Below are 18,311 nucleotides of genomic sequence, written 5' to 3' on the forward strand. Positions count from 1 at the left end.
CATAGCCATGGCTGGTGGAGACTTCCTCTGTGACTCTGTTAAAAATATAACATGTATTTGTTTAGGCATTCTCAAAATTTCACCTAAACACCCATGATTAATAAGATGAAATGCATCCTTGATGTTAATCCGTCTGATGGATAGTGGTCACATCAAAATAAAATCTTACTGTATGTGACCCCAGTTTTAAGGTGCTTCTGGTTCTCCAACACTCCCTGTATTCCCATATATGTGTCACATACATGACCTTCTAATAAAGGAGCGCCATTCGATGGAACTTTCAGAGGTGATGGGCCTGCTCTGCCTCTGTGCTGTCCACTACAGTAGCCACGGCTACACATGGCTGTCGAGCACCTGAAATGTGGCTAGTGTGACTAAGGAACCAGTCACATTTTAAGCAATTTAAATTAAAGAGGCACATGTGACCAACAGCTACGGCATTAGACAACACAGCTGTAGGGGTTTAGGTATATCTAAGGCCAAAAGGGTTGCATCGGGATGCACAGTGCTGGTGATAACCCCATACAGGCCTGTTCAGACAACGCCACCCAAAGAGATCTTATAAAGGCACACACTTTAGCCTGCCAGAAAAGGCTGACCTCTCTGGATGGGACTCTCCATTTCCCCATTTCCTGAAAGTAGCCATGCTGTCTAGGAAAAGAAACTGTTCTCAGATGATCAATCTGTATGTGCGTCTTCAGAGAAGATGGTTTTCCTTAACCCAGCATTTCTCTGCTTTTCATTTCTGGTTGCAGATCACCGACTCAGCTGAGCGCTGGAAGCTGCAGCTGGTGACTCCCCTCTCCCCACCCTCCTGGCCACCCCACCAGTGACAGCACAGGCAGGGGTGGCCTGGCTTCCTTTCTGGTGTTTTCGTTGGGTAGCTGCCTGCTCAGAGCTCACAGAAGGCTTGCCCCTCGTCCCAGGCAGACGGCAGGCCAGCCCCTTCCCCAGACCCGGAGCTGGCGGGGTGGCCTCCTCCAGGAGCCTCACACGCTGCCCTCCACCGTGAGTATCGCCCTTCCTCCTCCTCCCCGTCCCAGTGTCACCCGTGTCCTCCGTTGTGTGCTGCCACGATGGCTTCTAAAACCCACTCGTTTGCTCAGTGGCCTTGAGAACCAGGCACTTGGCTAGAAGCTGCCAGGGAGGCAGAGGTGAATCCGGGGGCGCCCTGGCCAGGCCTCCAGGACAGCCTCCCACCCACATGTGTGAAGCTTGGGTTCAAGGCAGTCTGTTCTGTGGTTTGGAGGGAGAAGCAGAAGGGGGGCACAGATGGCAAGAAGGTGGCAAGGGGCTGGGAAAGGGAAGCCCCGATGAGGTCCCTGGGTCTGAGGGACTGTCCCAGGGAGAGCATGCATTTCACTGCATTCTCTATAGCAGTGAAAAACTGGAAACAAGCGAACTTTGCACCGAAAGGTGACTGGTTAAATGAACTGTAGAGAATCCGGAGAGTGGAACACTTGGCAGCCACCCAATCTGGTGATACGGCCTCAAACTGAACTGGCATATAAAGTGGTCCATGAAAGACTGTTCCCTAGAGAGCAAGACAGAAAACGGTTTGTGCAGTCTGATTTCCTTTAAGAGTGTGTGTGTGGGGGTGTGTGTGTGTGAGATTGTGTTACAGAGAAAATGTCTGAAAGGTTGCATCTCACTTAATGAACAGTGGCTATCCTAGGAGAGAGGTGTTTGAGGGGTTTTTATTTTCTTCATTATATATGTTTGCTTTGGGGGGATTTTTTTTTTTTTTTTTTTTGGGGGGTTTTTTTTTTTTTTTTTTTTGTTTGCTGTTCATTGTGAATATACTCCTTTATAATCAGAAAAAGGCAAAGCCACCCTATTTTAAATGACTCATCAGTGACTACTGTTTTGTCCCATCAACACACTCACCCTCTTTAGTTCTTAGTTGGCTCTTACTACTTGGATGCACTGCGGGGGAGCAGCCGCTGAGTGTGGGGCTGGGATGTGGGGCAGCCACCAGTGGGTGAGGCCTGCTTCTCCCTCCCCTCGCCCAACCAACCAAAGTTCACCTGCCGTTTCAGCACCTGGAGTTTGACAGCCTCTTTTTTTTTCCAATATCTGTCCGTCTGTCCGGAAGCCCCCTCACATGCAACCCATTCACAGCCCCGAGCCCAGCACACTGCCTGAGGGGTGGGCACCTGACCCAGGCTGGGGCAGCAGATAGCCTGATAGACAGCTCAGAGTCCCTGCTTTCACGCAGGGTGAAAAAGGCAGAGCTTCCAAACAAAAACAAAAAAGCGAGAGGTGATCCAACCTCCCTGCACAAAGTCGGACAAAGATCAAAGTCAGGACCTGACTTCCTGACTCATTTTAGTATCAATATCCAATTCGCTGGGGCTACTACGAGCAACTCCATGCTGATTTTCATGTTGGTTACTTTTAAGGACAGCAGAGAATAGAAAAATAATGGTTAGATATTAATGGACTCCAGGCTAACTTTTTAATAGCCACTTTCCACTCTCGGAGACTTAACAACTCCCTACCTCTAAGGACCCTGCACATACCTTCTGCTTTCTGGCGTTCATGCCTTTGTGGATATGTTTTGTGTTTCCCTGCCCTGGAGTCATGTTCTGTCCCCTCACTGCATGTCCCCACACTCTCCAGCCTGCAAGGGCCAGCAAAAATGTTGCCTCCTCAATGAAGCCCTCCTGGATTTTCCCCAGCGCCAGAGACCCAGCTTCCTTCTCCCAATTCCCAAATCGTCTCATAGCATTTCCCATTATTGGTATTTGCAGCCATGATGTATTCATTGTACTTGAATGTGAGCTTCTTGAGGACATGGATCATGTCTTGTACAGTGTTTAAGCCAAGCAAGTGTATCTGGTGTCAAGTAAGCTGTGGGATGAAGACTGCTCCCTCACTGTTACAGAGCTCTCTGCATTCCGCTAAGAGCCTTAATGCACAGCATTGCACTTGACCCTCGAAACAAGCCCTTGGAGTAGGCTGGGCTATCACGTGCATTTTCCAGAGGAGGAAACCAAGGCTGGGGGAGGGCAGGTCGCTCCTTGCTGAGGTCCCACGGGCAGCAAAGGATGGACCAAGGAGCAGATGGCGGCCAGTGTGCTACCCCCACCTCACCCCACTGGGCTTCGAAGCACAAGCGGGCTTTCAGATTAGGCAGCTGCACTGCCCTGGATGAGGCCACACCGAGCGGCAAGGGGAGAGATTTGGGGCGGCACTGAGTCCAAGGCTCGTGTTCTCCCAACAGACAGTTGAGAGGTTCCTTGCTTTCAGTGTGTTTTGTCACATGTGGGGTTTTCCCCGTTTTTCTCTCCTTCTCAGGGGCGAGAAGAAAATGAAATCAAGCTCTGAGACTCTGCAGTTTGTGGAATAAAATAGACAAAAACTTTTCTGACAAAGAGAAGAGAGGAATAGATGAAAAGGCTCTCAGCGGTGTCTTTAGGTGGTGGGTCCACGGAGGAATATATTTCGTTTTTAGTTTTACTCTCGGGCTCTCTCCAAATCTTCTATGAGCCAGAAACACTTTTATAATGGAAGGAAGAAAAACCTTTATAAAAAGCTAGTGTAGGATTCCAAAGCTGCAAAAAGTAGCCTGAGCAAGTTACTTGCTAGATTTGCTCTTCCAGAGCTGCTTCCCAGGCCAGCTGGAGGAGGCTACAAGTTCCTCCTTTGGACAAGTTTTGCAAACAGGTGTACAGAATGGAATAGCACTAGGGCTTCTTTTTTTGTTTTTTTAAAGCTGACAAGTTATTTTTATGATAGCCCTTACAATAGAATGTCGTGCACAAAGTAAAATATTTAAATAGTTTACAAAACCTAAAGGAAAAAATGAAAGTCTCACTTTCCACTGGTCATCCTTGTTCAAGCTCCTTCCAGAGAACGTTTCAGTACTGATCAGCTGTGAAGTGTATAACCTTTTATATACTTCTAAAAAGATCATGCATCGTAAGCTTCTACACCTTGCATTTTTACCTATAATAATCTTGCTGACCTCTTTGTATCAGAGTGGGGTCTATTTTATTCTACGTCTTGACTACACGTGGTTTACTGAACGGATGTATCAGAATATTAACTATTGCTAGATACGTAGGTTGTTTCTAGTTTGTTGGTTCTACAAAAAAAAAAAAAAAATGCTGCAACATATATGCCTGTATATGCATCTTTATGTTTTCTGTGCGACTACTAGGAGGACGTGTTTTCAGCAGATAAACTGCTGAGTCAGAGCTGTTGTGCTTTGTATGTTTTGAAAGATATGGCTTAACCCTCCAAGAAGGTCACAACGATTTACACTCCCCACTGCCGAGTGGAGGCTTTTCCCCCAAACTCTTACCAACATCATTACCATCAATCCTTATTTTCAACCTATAACTATAACCAAAGCCATTCTTTCATGTGGCTTCCTCCTTTGGGCATTTGTTTTCTCAGATATTATCTAGTTAATATTCAGTCTCTTCATGCAAGTTAAAAGGAAATGACATAAGCCACAGGTACTAGAAATATATGAAGTGTTTTCTAACAAATGTCTCAAAAACCATCTCCCTATTACCCAAGCTGTATTAAAATTAAATTAGCTGAGTTGAGATCTTTCAAACTTAACTGGGCAATTTTTTACAAAGATTTTATTGTTTTAGAGCATGATTCAGAAAAAAAAAAAAACAGAGAGAACAATAAAGTCAATGGGGCAATATGTAATTTGGGGGGAGATGCTTTGAGATGAAGTAAATTCCTCATCAAACATTCAGCCACTAATTTCATCATCCATTGGTGATTCTCGTATTACGTTATTCATTCTGTACTTATTAGCTGGCACCATAAGAGGATATTACTTTTCTCATGTATTTACTCATTTATTTTCATCAGTATGGATTCATGGATCTTCATTTAATTGAATGTGCTATAAAGACTGCTATCATTATTTAATTTGATGCTTAAATTGCCTCAGATTTGGCTAGTGGAACCCCATCAAGTTGGCGCCTATGTCCTTAGACAAGTCCTCACGGTCTCTGAACACTTGCCTTCTGTGGCAAAAATCAGTCCCAGGTTCATCTTACAGTTTCCCTGCCCTAACTCTGGAATCAGACATTTCTCCAAGGAATCCTGGTTTCTTGGCAGGGAGAAAGGTATTTAGAAACCCAGATCTGGGCACTAGAAGGTCATTCTACTGTGTGTCATGGCTTTTAGGTCCTCTCAGCAGACACAGCCAGGAAATATGCTCAAATACATAGCACGTGTCCACACAAATTTATCTATCTATCTATCTATCTATCATCTATCTATCATCATCATCTGTCTGATCTCATCTAACCCTAAAATACATGAGTTCATACTGAGCCCTCAATTCCCACACAACAGCACAAGGCACTCCAAGGCCCTGTGGAGAAGCCACTGGCAGGAAGGTTGCAGGGAGGAAGTTCTGGCCGCCTTTCTCCTGGCCTGCTAATGGCCAGATATGGCTCTGAAGAGGGACGAAAACAAAGTTTTCATCAGATCTTGCTGTTCTTCCTTTTTCTACTTTAACCACTTTATTGAGGTCCAGCTACAAACACTGCAAATATATGAAGTGCAGAACCTAAGTTCTGACATATGTATATAACTGTGAAACCATCACACAATCAATATAGTGAACATACTTATCACCCCAAAGGCTTCCTGGCGTGCTCTTATCCCCCTTCTGCCTTGCCCCGTCCTCCCCTTCCCTCTCTCACCATGAAATTACTGATCTACTTTCTGTCATTACTGATTAGTTCACATTTTCTAGAATTTTTTGTAAGTAGAATCACACAGTATGTACTTTTTGGGGGTCTGGCTTCTTTACTTAGCATAATTATTTACCCACGTTACTGTGTGTATCAGTAGCTGTTCCAATTCCATTGTATGGCTATTCCACAGTGACTTATCCATTAGCTATGCTTGAAGGACATTTGAGCTATTTCCAGTAGTTGGCTATTACAAATAAAGCTGCCATGAACATTCGTGTATCAGTCTTTGTGTGGATATAAGCTTGCATTTTTCTTAGGTAAATACTTAGGAGTGGGATGGTTAGATCACAGGGTGTATGTTTAACGGGTTTCCAGAGTGGTTGTCCCTCATGTTATGTTTTTAAAACGACTGCACTTTTAGAAAAGCAGGGACAGTTACAACGTGTTATGAAAAAAAAGCCCAACAGGTTAGGGTTGGATTTATGAAGGAGAATGTTTCCTTCCAGAAGCTTGGGGTGCGCTGAACATGTTTCTTGGAAATATGGGCACAGACCCCTTCCTTGAAGGGAGCCAAGCTGTTGTTCCCTTGGTCACAGAGGGGTGGGTTTTGCAGAGATTCAAAACACAGGAAAACAATAGCTGAGATTTATCTCAGCTCGGAGGCCCTTTGCATTAGACAAATACCTTTTCTTTGGTAAACAAACCAAAGAAAAGGACTTCCTTTTCCTGCTGGAGTTGGGGTACAAAGTAAATAGGCCCTGAATTTGTAAACAGAGCACACAGGTAGGTGCTGGGGCACGGGGCCTCTCCTGGAGAGGGACTGATACTGACAGATGCCACCTCACTCCTGTGTCCTTGCCACCCGGTTACCCAGAGGCCCCTCCCCAGCAGTCAGCCCAGCACATTCTTAAGTCACTGCTGTCCTGCCATCTTCTGGAGTCCCTTGGTGGATAAAATGGGGGTAGGTGGCACCTGATAGAGAAGTTGAGTCAAGAGAAAAAGGGCTAAGATTAAAAGGACGTGCTGGGGGCTTCCCTGGTGGCTCAGTGGTTGAGAGTCCGCCTGCCGATGCAGGGGACGCAGGTTCGTGCCCCGGTCCGGGAAGATCCCACATGCCGCCGAGCGGCTGGGCCCGTGAGCCATGGCCGCTGAGCCTGCATGTCCGGAGCCTGTGCTCTGCAATGGGAGAGGCCACAACAGTGAGTGGCCTGTGTACCGCAAAAAACAAAAAAACAAACAAAAAAAAGGACGTGCTGGGAAGATGTCAAAGCCACACAGGGCACTCAAAGGAGAGGTTTCTTTCATTTCTAGGTTAACAACCAAGATGATACTGAAATCTAGACTTGACTTGAAATCTATTTGACTTGACATCAGTATAACATGGACTCTAACTCTTGCTTGGGATTTTTTTTTTCTCCATGAGAACAAACAGATTTAATGCTTAATCTCCATCTTTAGGTACTTGTTACTGTTAAGAGCCAGGCCTCTTTTTGATTTTTGCCCTCTCTTTCTAGAAGCAGGCTTGCATCTGACCCACCATGGTCCCCACAGAAGTCACAGTGAGTACAGCTACGCCCCTTGGGTTCCTCAAAATGCACTCTATTTGGGGGCCTCTTTTCAGGGAGTGGGAAGGAATCTATTGTGGCGGAAGGATTTCTCTGTGGTTTCCCAGGGTAAGAGCTCTGCTGAGCAGTGCCCAGGACAGGTGGTCGATGCCCAGCACAGCGGGCTCTGCAAACGCGAAGCGCTAGAAGAGCTTTGGGGTATGTGGGAGGACAGAGGAAAATGCTATTTTAGATTTTACTAATAGGTGAGGATTATATGATCTTTAGGATGTCTTTGTCCCATGTGTCTGTTCTGAAACTCAGACAAAAGAGGACAAGAGAGAATCCATTTAGTTTGTTTTTAAAAGGCCCACGGTGGGCATGTTAGTTTTGTTTCTTACATGACATTATGTAGCCTTTACAAAAAACACATAATGATATATATTTCTCTGAAAGAGGAAAAGAGGCCAACAAAAATGAGTGAGTAAAATCATCAGAGAATTGTTTGTGATTTTATAGTCAAATGTAATTAATTATAGAATCAAATCAAATTCCTATGCTTTTGTTATATTCATAAATGCTCACAAAAATATATAAAGGTTTTAATTTTGCTTTTCTCAAAGTAAGAACCTGGATTTTACATGTAGGTATTGAATCAAACCTTAATGGAGCTGACAAACTGTCCCTCACAGTACACTGTAGGTTCCCACCATCTGTGGAGATTGGTGGTTGCCACCCACCCCTGATGTCCAAAAAGTTATTTATCATATGCTAATGATATTTAGTATTGCATACGTCATTGCATATCCTGTAACAACAAGACAATTATTTTGGACCTGGTGAAGTAACGAGGTCAGTCTCTATTTTTCTAACCAGAATTAGACCCTTAGTTTCTCCTGAATTAGAATTTGCTCTTCATCCCTGATGCTGGAAACGGGGCTGACACTGTCAGTCATCGGGTTTTATCCTCTGGAATTTTGGAAGATATCCAGACTGCAAGGCAGCTCCAGAGAGGAAGAAAAATGCACCCCAGTAATGACCTTTTGTGGTCAAGAGGTGTCCAGCACCACCTACATGGGGACAAGATGGGACCTCTGTAGCTACGACCCTGGGAAATAGCCACGACGTCCCTGTGGCCACCTTTCTGAGCACTGGCCATGTGCCAGTAACCAGCCAGGGTGCCACTTTCCTGCAGCCTCACGGTAAAGGCAGAGCCATGCTTACAGATGAGGAAACGAGCTGGGAGAAGGAACGGAAGGTTCCAGGTCTCGTGGCTAAAAGGAGGAGAAGCCCTGGAGGGTGCTCTCAGAGTCACGGCTTCCCTGGGTCCCCCACTGCGGGCAAATGTCAACACGCTGAGGTCCAAGCCTCACTGTGTGGAAGTCTCACTTCCTCGAAGGCGGGGACAGAGCACCTTGGGGCAGTGCCTGCCAACTCCCACGGCTCCCAACGCGTCCCTCCCTGCCTGTGTCCCGCCCCTCCCATTTGCCGCCTCTTGGCACTAAGGAGCAATGAAGGGCACAGCTTTTGCCCTCTACCCTGGCCTCTCCCCAGAGGTGGGAATGAGGGGCCTGGGGCTGGGGGAAGGTTTCCAGAGACAACGCGAGTCGGTGAGGGAGGTCCCGGAAAGCTCTGGAGACCTTCTTCCTGCTCCAGGACCAGCACGACGTTCACTGCCTGGGCTGCTGCTTCTGGGCCAAGGTTCTCCTGAGGGGAGGAGGACACACCTGCCCGGGCTCGGGGGCCAGGGCCTGTGGGGCAGAGCCTCGCTGGGGGCACCAGCGGGCAGCGCAGGCCCCTTGCCCGGCCGTGCACTGAGGTTTGCCCCTAGCATCAGGCAGCTCCCGGGCATCCTCTGGTGCCCAGAATCTTTCCGGGCTGGGGAGTGGGGAGGTAGGGCACCTGACGGCCACTCTGCTTGGGCTCCGTGAGGCCCAGCTCAGGTGCTGGGACCCAGATGCCGTGGCTCACGTTTGGAGTGGCCACTTTGACAACATCAGCACGTGGAGAGCTGGGCTTTGGGTCAGCAGGGATTAAAAGTGCCCCAGCTTGGGACTGAGGGGCTGGGGGATGGCTCTGGCCTTGACCCTCCCCCAGTGGCTGAGGGTTTAGGGCAGAACCTTCCATTCCTTGGGTCTGTCTCCTCCTCTCTTAAGATGGTCTCTAACATCTGAACATCATTCTAAAACCTGTTGAGCTTCCAAAAACATTTTCCAGAGCAGAAACAAAAGCCTACGTGAGGAGAAGGCAGCCCATTGCTGAGTTCCGGGCCGGCCACTGGGCATGCTGTGACACATTGTCTCGTCTACTTAGACCTATGACTACAATGCGCTTCTTTTCTTGATCAAAATGCTAAAAATCATCCAAAATAAATGATATAAATCCCCCAATTAAGTAGCCCCCTGGGAGTAACAGAGCCATCCCACGATGCCGCCCTGTCTAGGGCACCTCTGAGCTGTGGAGCTGCCGTCAGGGCTCTGCACGCAGATGGACCTCCCCTCCCGCCCCCACCCCCATCCCAGCCTCGGGCTTGACAGGCGAGGCCTGGTGCAGGAGCCATTGACCTTTCTAACGTTTTACTCCAATTCTATTTCCATCACCGAGGCGAATGGTGTCCTTTGGAAGTGGTTTCTTTGCCTGGCATGTACTCTGTGCTCAGTAAATATCTGTCGAATGAGTAAACAAATCACACTATTTATTGGCAAGGAACGAGAAATAGCTGTTTCTCAAGCCTAGGATGAGCATGCCATTTTCTTAGGCAGGCGGGGAATGAGATGGTGGCATTTTCACACAAACACCATCCTGGCCAGGTCTGGGCCCTGTCCATCCCAGCGAATCACCACTCCTCACACTGGAAGAAGATTCTAGATCTGGCTCAGACCTCTGCTCATGGGGGTCCACAGGCTCCGAATAGTGTCTAGTTGGTAAAGACGTCATGTTTTTAAGAGTGTCTGAGAACAACACAGTTTGCTAAGAAATGCAAGAGAAACCTTAGGTAAGAAGATTTCTAGACATTCTAATTTGATGTGGAAGAGAATGGTCAGCCCCTTCAGAGAGCAGGCCCTGGACACTTCCCAGCAATAACGACACCATGTCTCACTCTGTCTCCACTGCCTGCCTCGTGTTCCATAACAGGCTTGAGGCACCTTACTGGGTGCGTACAACAGAATAGAAAAGAAAGGACATACCATAAAACAGGGTCAGAGGAAATTGACAGAATAGGGAGAAAAGACCAAGAGAAGGAGTTAGAACTTGGGTTTTCAGCCTAAAGCTGTGCTGTCTGGTGAGGTAGCCACGAGCCACGTGGGGCCCGTGAGCACATGAAATGGGGCCACTCCAACTAAGATGCCCTGTGCGTGTAAAATGCACTCCATTCAAATATAATCTCCGCAACAAAAGGATGTAAAATATTTTGGTAACTTTTACATTGCTTATGTAACGAAAAAATATTTTAGACATACTAGATTCCAATAAAATACATTATTAAGGTGAATTCCACCTGTCTCTTCTTTACTTCTTTCACTTGGCTACTAGAAAATGCAAAAGTAACCCAGAGTTGCCTTATACTCCTATTGGACAGCAATGGTTGAAGGGTCTTATTTGGTTACTATAACTGGGCTACCAGTTTGACTGAGTTTCCCAATTAAAAAGGGAATCCTGATTAAGTCACAAAACTTATATGGTGCGTGAGCGAAAAGGAAAAAAAAAACCTCACCTGTTCTTCAGGAGATACGAAAGCCTTTCTTCACTTCTCTTTTATATTTAAATGCCAAATAAATATCTAGGCTAGGTCTTGGTGAGTAGGACACAGAGCTATATGGACAGGCCCTTGGAGGTCCCCTCTCGGTGCAGAGGGTGGGCTCCATGGGGAGCTCCTTAGATGCCACCTCGATGCAGACCCCGGGGTAAACTCACGGCAGCTTGTGGGAAGTCATTCCGCACAGTGCTCAGGCCAGGAGGCTCCAGCAGGTGCTCCTGGATGCACGCAGGACCGTGTGGATTTCAGATCCTTACACTGATCTTCTCTCAAGATGTTCTGACCCAGACTTTGAAAACAGCCTTTGTGGGTAGCTTCTCCAGGAAGAGCAGTGTCTCTAGGATTCAGAGAGCAGGGAGGGAGGGAGGCATGGCTTGGCAACCTCAGAATTCCTCCCGGAAGCCAGGTGCCCCTCATCTGGAAGAGGGGCCCGTCCCTACCTGGAAGGTCAAGGATTAAATGCATGCATGTCCTGTACTCCGCACTGGGTCTGACGGTGCACTAGGTGCTCTGACAGTAGGGAATCAAATAAATTGGTAAATAATCGACGTTTACATTTGCTGGGAGATTTTCAAAGGATCCTTGGGTATTTACCTGTCAGGCATGGACAAAGCTATGAGTACAGGTCTCGATGCAGGTGGACAGTTTGTCCAGGCTCCCCCTAGCCTGGGACGTGAATTCTTCCTTTGTCATCCTCAAAAAGATGGCCAATGCTTTGAACTTGTAAGGATGATATAGGCTTACCTTGTAGCCTTGATAAAATTCACACAAACCCAGGTTTTTTGTGTGTGAATTCAGTCACCTTAAAATATGTCTGGGGAGTCCCTAACTAAATATAATTCTAGGCTGAAGCACTGGGTCCTCCAACCCTCACCCAACAAGAAAATGTGCTCCGTGTGCTTCAAGCAGGACACAGTGTCCCCACTCTGGGACACAGTCTTGGGGAGCAGTGGTCACAGGCTCATTTACCAGGCCATGGAGAAGGCTGGGTCTCCCAGGACACTGGGACGGCTAGGGGTCCCCTCTGTGAGACCCTCCGTGCCACATCTGTGAATGGGGATGCTGTTTGCCTCCCTAACTCACAGCCTTGGGTGCAGGCTCAGGTGAGAGTCTATTAAATGTAAAAAGAAACACCCTCTACAAAGCAGTTTGACACTTACTCACTGTGTGGATTCACAGCTGACACCCGCTCATCTGCATGGTTTTACTGACTTTCCTCCAAAATGTCACCCTCCTAACTTCTTAAATCTCCAGTGATACTTTTGTGGGTCTCTGTGCTCTTCGTGTTCTTCCTTCCACCCGAAAGTTCTTTGTTTCCTCTCAAAGTCTACTCAAACCCCACCTCTTAGGGGATGCCCTTCCCAGTGGGGCCACTGATGGTGCCTGGCTCCCATGTCCTGCTTTGGCATAAGTGTCCTAGCATCTTCACTGAAATATGAGTCATCCGTAAGATCTGTCCTCCCAATGATCTGGGCTTGCAGACAACGGCCAAAGCTGGGAGGGGAACCTTTAAATGTACGCTGAGGATGGGTGAACCAGGCCTGGGGGGACAAGGCACATTCAAAATGGAGAGTTTTCCTCAGCTCTTCCCAGAAGCATTCCCAGCTGCTGGCTCCTGGAGAGCCAGCTCCTGGATCTGGCCCCCAGGGGTCTCTCTGCAATAGGACTTTCTCTTGGTCGCACACTAGAGGCGGATCAGGACCAGATTCAGGTTTTCCTAAATGCAGTCCAGGTTACCTTGGGCGTCCTCCTGGCACTTCCTGCCAGTTGGGGCCCAAACGGAATGGACCCATCACCTCAGCTCTCGGCACGAGCTTCAGAATTCAGGAGACCACAGCCTCCTGGAGTCTACTGCACCTTATCAGTCCACTCAGTGTGTCCTGATATCTTAATAAGCACTCAGTAAACACACACACACACACACACACACACACACAGACAGGTTCCATGCTCATGTAAAATTAGGAAACATTATTAAACAAAGTTCAACAGATTCTGAAGGACTTCTCAGAGCCTTTACTATGCGATCATGCAGTTAAAATAAAAGAAGCTCAGCAGGACTTCTCAGAGCCTTTAATATGCTCACGATTATTGTGAATTTCAAAGAAGGTGATACAGTAAGCAGAGATTCTCAACTATTGAACTACTAGTGTTCCACCCAAAACATGGTTTGGGAAATGCTGGTTGAAACTATTAGAAATAGATGGAGATGATAATGTGTGTAGAAGGGGAACTCCCAGCTAAAAGACGACTGGCAGAAGATGTTTTATTATTCCAACATGAATAGTTTAATACATAAACGAAATATTTTTACTTAAATATTTATTGGCATTAAATATTTAAAACAAAATGAAAACCTAGTGGGGATCTGAGGTTACTTCTAGTCCAAATGCTTCTAGATGAACTGAACAACTAACTGCTGCATTTCCGGAGCAGAAATGAAGGGAGAGATGAGATTTGGCAAGGCATGTGCCTTGGGGCAAGGGAACGAGAGCTAGTGGTCCCTGGCAGGATTGGGGGCCCTAATGGGGGCCCTAGGAGGGGGGTGCTGGTGGGAAGTGAGAGCATGTGAGAATTTGTAAGTGGAGGCGTTGGAACATGTCAGATGCGGGACCGAGTTTCCCCTCCACCAGGCAAACCTCTCCTCCATTCCCTCCATCCCAGGCTTGACTCAAGGGCTCCATCTCCAGCCTTTATTTCCTCTTCCCCCAGCAGGGGTTCTAGGAAGGCTTCTGAGCCAGGAACCCATGGAGGCTGTAATGAGGGGTGTGTGTGCGTGTGTGAGCACATGTGCGTACACATCATGAGGGTGTGTGCACGTGTCTGAATGTGTGCGTATACGTACATGTGAGTATGTATATTAGTGTAGGCATGTTTGTGTGCACGTGTGTTTGTAAATGTGTGTGCGTGTGCTTGTGAGGGCTGGTTTCATGGGTGTGTTGCACACACCCATGCTGCACACTTCATGCTTAGAAGTGTCACTTGCTTGATTTAACGCTCTGCTATCTTGAAATTCTTAACACATTTTGAACAAGGGACCCTGAAATCACGTAGTCCGTCCTGGTTCTTGTGTATGTGCATGTATGTGAGAGTGTATGAATATGTGTGTGTGTGTTCATGTGTGTGCACGTGTGTAAGTGGGTGCACGTGTGACTCTTTGGTGCTTCTCCAACAGAGGATCCACAGCTTTCAGAAGACTCAGGGGAACCTGGACCCAGAAAAGTTTAAAAGCCTCTGAGGACCTTTTTGGGAGGGTAGAGAGAAGGGACAGTCAGAACCATTCACTTAGTTTGATAAAAGTCCGCCCACCAGTGGTCCCAGACCCTCTTTCCCACGCCGTCAGAGCATCTGTCATGCAGCCTGTGACTGTTTCTTTGCTTGAGTGTCTCCTCCCAGAGTAGGTAAGTTCCATGAGAGCAGGAACCATGTCTGACTCTCCAGCATGTAGCCAGTACCTACCATGTCGTAGGTGCTCAACAAACATTTGTTGAATAAATAAATCATTTACAATCCAAGCAGATGCTCTCAGAATTCCTACTTCCTACACATACATTTCTTTTGTCTTATCACAGACTTTGGGAATGGAAGGTTCAAGGGCTCCATGCCTCTGCCATCATGAGATAGAACCTCCAAAAGCATGCCCTTGACCCGGTGCCGTCCTGTGTCTCCTTGCAGAGCCTGATCCCTAACATGTCAGATGACTATAGCTATGACACCACGTCTTCCATGGAAGATTACGGGAACTTCAACATCACTGACTTATTCTGTAAGAAAAACCACGTCAGGCAGTTCGCAAGCTACTTCCTTCCACCCTTTTACTGGCTCGTGTTCATCGTGGGGGCCTTGGGCAACAGTCTGGTCATCCTTGTCTACTGGTACTGCACGAGGGTGAAGACCATGACCGACATGTTCCTTTTGAATTTGGCAATCGCTGACCTTCTCTTTCTCGTCACCCTTCCCTTCTGGGCCATTGCCGCCGCCGACCAGTGGAAATTCCAGACCTTCATGTGCAAAGTGGTCAACAGCACGTACAAGATGAACTTCTACAGTTGTGTGCTGCTGATCACGTGCATCAGCGTGGACAGGTACATCGCCATTGCTCAGGCCATGAGAGCGCAGATGTGGAGGCAGAAAAGGCTTCTGTACAGCAAAATGGCCTGCTTTACTGTCTGGGTGATGGCGGCCGCGCTCTGCGTCCCAGAACTCCTGTACAGCCAAGTCAAGAAGGAGTATGGGATCGCTATCTGCACCATGGTTTACCCCAGTGACGAGAGTACCAAACTGAAGTCGGCTGTCTTGACTCTGAAAGTCATCCTGGGGTTCTTCCTCCCTTTTGTGGTCATGGCTTGCTGCTACACCATCATCATTCACACCCTGATACAAGCCAAGAAGTCATCCAAGCACAAGGCCCTGAAGGTGACCGTCACTGTGCTCACTGTCTTCATCCTCTCTCAGTTCCCCCATAACTGCGTTCTGCTGGTGCAGACCATCGACGCCTACAGCACGTTCATCTCCAGCTGTGCTGTCTCCACCAACGTCGACATCAGCTTCCAGGTCACTCAAACCATCGCCTTTCTCCACAGTTGCCTCAACCCTGTTCTCTACGTTTTTGTGGGTGAGAGGTTCCGCCGGGATCTTGTGAAGACCCTAAAGAACTTGGGTTGCATCAGCCAGGCTCAGTGGGTTTCATTTACAAGGAGAGAAGGAAGCCTGAAGCTGTCATCTGTGTTGCTGGAGACAACCTCAGGAGCTCTCTCCCTCTGAGGGATCTTCTCCCTGAGGTGGATGGTCCTTTTGGAAGTAACAAGAAATACAGCTACGGCTTCCCTTACTGGTAGGGCCAAAGGGAAAGCAGAGAAGGAAAAGGAAGTGAAAAAAAGGAAATAAAAAACTCAGAAAGGGATGAATTTGAATACCATTATACTTTTCGTCAGGATTTGCCAAGCCAGAGTCTTCAAAATTGACTGGCCATCCCAGGGGGCTGCTGATTGGCTCCTGGCTGCCATACCTGCAGTTTTCAAAGGAGGACTAAGGAGCAGCATTGCAAGCCTCCCTGGCTTTGCCACTTGCCTGAGCGTTAATGCAGCTGACCTCTGGAGGAGGCTTTGATTTCTCAGTGCACGGTGAATTGTTGTGCCTTCAGTTCTGATGCCACCCCTTCCAAAAGAAGACACAGAAGCACTGGCCACTGCCATAGTCCACAAATGCACAAGGCTTCATGAAAACTCCCATCTTCGGAGAATTTCTACCCTGGTTTGGGGGGCTGATACCCATGCCAGGTCTTAGAGATTCCTGCTCTAGAATCTTTCCAAACACCCTCAGATCTAATGCCCTTCTGGTCTCCTTGATCTGTTTTGGGCCCGTGAAGGTCCTTGTTCCTGTTCTGCAGCACTGGTCAGTAAGGCCCTGGGTAACTGACCATACCGGCACGTCAGCTGGATTCTGTTGGTTTCCAACCCACTTCCGCCAGAGGTTCTGTGATTTCACACCTGGCTGCCACATTGATCCGAGCAAGGATTCAGCTTGTCCAGTGGTGTCATGGAAGTGGTCCTCTCAGCCCGTGCACGGAGACTAAGAACCTCGGATGGTGGGAACCGGCTCCATTATGGGCTCACTGTGTTGAGTGGCTTGTGTGATGGTCCACTCTATCTGCTCCCTATAAAATGGGTTGGTCCTATTTGCCCTTTTGTTTCTGAGGCCACTGCAAGGATATCTGCTTCCGTGCTTCTCTTCTTCATACTGTATAATGCTAACATGCTAAAAAAAAAAGCTTTCAACTTAGAGATTAGGCTGAAAAAAAAGTTAACAGAATTCACCTTTGCTCTGTGTCTTTCTTTTAACTATTCGGCAAATTTATCACATTTAAAACTTTCATTTATTAGAAAAGTGCTTTTTAAATGACTGTTTAAATACATCCGTTACTTTTCACTTTCTTCACCCTGTCTCTATATTTTAAATGTGTACAATTAGAGATCAAATAGCCGTATTAGAGTGTGAAGAATAAGAGGCTAGGATAGGGAAATAACATTTCCAAAATACCATAAAATCACCTTCGCTGACCAATTTTTAATTTCTCCTCTGTTCAAACTTATCTTCCAAGTTTTTCCAGGTCAGTCCAGTGGAATCTCCAAGAAGGACAATTACAGCAGCACCATAAACCATACCAGCTTTGCCACTTGCTCCCGAGGAAGCATCTCCTTTTCCCAGCAGGCTGTGAACTGCTGTGGTTTCAGTTCCAAGGCCATCCCTTCCAAAGGGGACACAAAAGCTCTAGGCTCTGCCATGGTGTCCATCTTCTCCCCACCCACTTCTAAACTACATGTTAGGGAGAAATAAAGTGAGCAGAAAGTGGGCAGCAACCAGGGGGAGCAAAGGGTAATACAAAGGCTGCGCCAACCCACCCCGAGTGCGGGCAGTTGGTGGCAAATAAGCATTGGCCTGGGACCAGCACATCAACATGGGTCCCGGCACAACAAGAACGGCCTACAGTCAAAGGGAAGGATGGCCTCCCCAAGGCAGTCTATGGACGGAGCTGTCTATATGGCCACCGTTTCCAGGAGGAGACCCAGATAACCTCTGAGGAACCTAGAACAAGCAATAGGCATGGGCCAAACCTAAATAACACTGGGCAGTTAAGTGGAAGAACTCAACTGAGTTTGGCTCTTCCAGCCCACGCCGTTTTTTGTTTGTTTTTGTTTTATACAGCAGGTTCTTATTTGTTATCTATTGTATACATATTAGTGTGTACATGTCAATCCTAATCTCCCAATTCATCACACCACCTCCCCCTGTGCTTTCCCCCCTTGGTGTCCATACATTTGTTCTCTACACCTGTGTTTCTATTTCTGCCTTGCAAACTGGTTCATCTGTACCATTTTTCTAGATTCCACATATATGCGTTAATATATGATACTTGTTTTTCTCTTTCTGATTATTTCACTCTGTATGACAGTCTCTAGGTCCATCCATGTCTCTACAAATGACCCAATTTTGTTCCTTTTTATGGCTGAGTGATATTCCATTGTATATACGTACCACATCTTCTTTATCCATTTGTCTGTCAATGGGCATTCAGGTTGCTTCCATGACCTGGCTGTTGTAAATAGTGCTGCAGTGAACATTGGGGTGCATGTGTCTTTTTGAATTATGGTTCTCTCTGGATATATGCCCAGTAGTGGGATTGCTGGGTCATATGGTAATTCTATTTTTAGTTTTTTAAGGAACCTCCATAATGTTCTCCATAGTGGCTGTATCAATTTACATTCCCACCAACAGTGCAAGAGGGTTCCCTTTTCTCCACACCCTCTCCAGCACTTATTGTTTGTAGATTTT

General features: G+C 47.2%; 1 protein-coding gene across 3 annotated transcripts; it reads left to right on the forward strand.

Moving 5' to 3' along the window:
* Positions 1-861: 861 nt before the first annotated feature.
* On the forward strand, positions 862-17,668 carry CCR9 (C-C motif chemokine receptor 9). Of its 3 annotated transcripts, none has more exons than XM_024751410.1 (3): positions 862-1,008; positions 7,193-7,237; positions 14,655-15,852. In XM_024751410.1, the coding sequence occupies exons 2-3, from the start codon at positions 7,217-7,219 to the stop codon at positions 15,741-15,743; spliced, it is 1,110 nt and encodes a 369-aa protein (XP_024607178.1). In that variant the 5' UTR covers positions 862-1,008; positions 7,193-7,216; the 3' UTR covers positions 15,744-15,852. The 3 variants fall into 3 exon arrangements, with proteins under 3 accessions (XP_024607178.1, XP_024607179.1, XP_024607180.1); XM_024751411.1 differs by having other exon boundaries at positions 917-1,008; positions 14,552-17,668; XM_024751412.1 differs by having other exon boundaries at positions 932-1,008; positions 14,155-17,668.
* The last annotated feature ends 643 nt before the right edge of the window (positions 17,669-18,311 follow it).

This window comes from Neophocaena asiaeorientalis, unplaced genomic scaffold, assembly GCF_003031525.2.
Source record: "Neophocaena asiaeorientalis asiaeorientalis breed wild unplaced genomic scaffold, Neophocaena_asiaeorientalis_V1.1 scaffold221, whole genome shotgun sequence".
NCBI classification, from domain to species: Eukaryota; Metazoa; Chordata; class Mammalia; order Artiodactyla; family Phocoenidae; genus Neophocaena; species Neophocaena asiaeorientalis.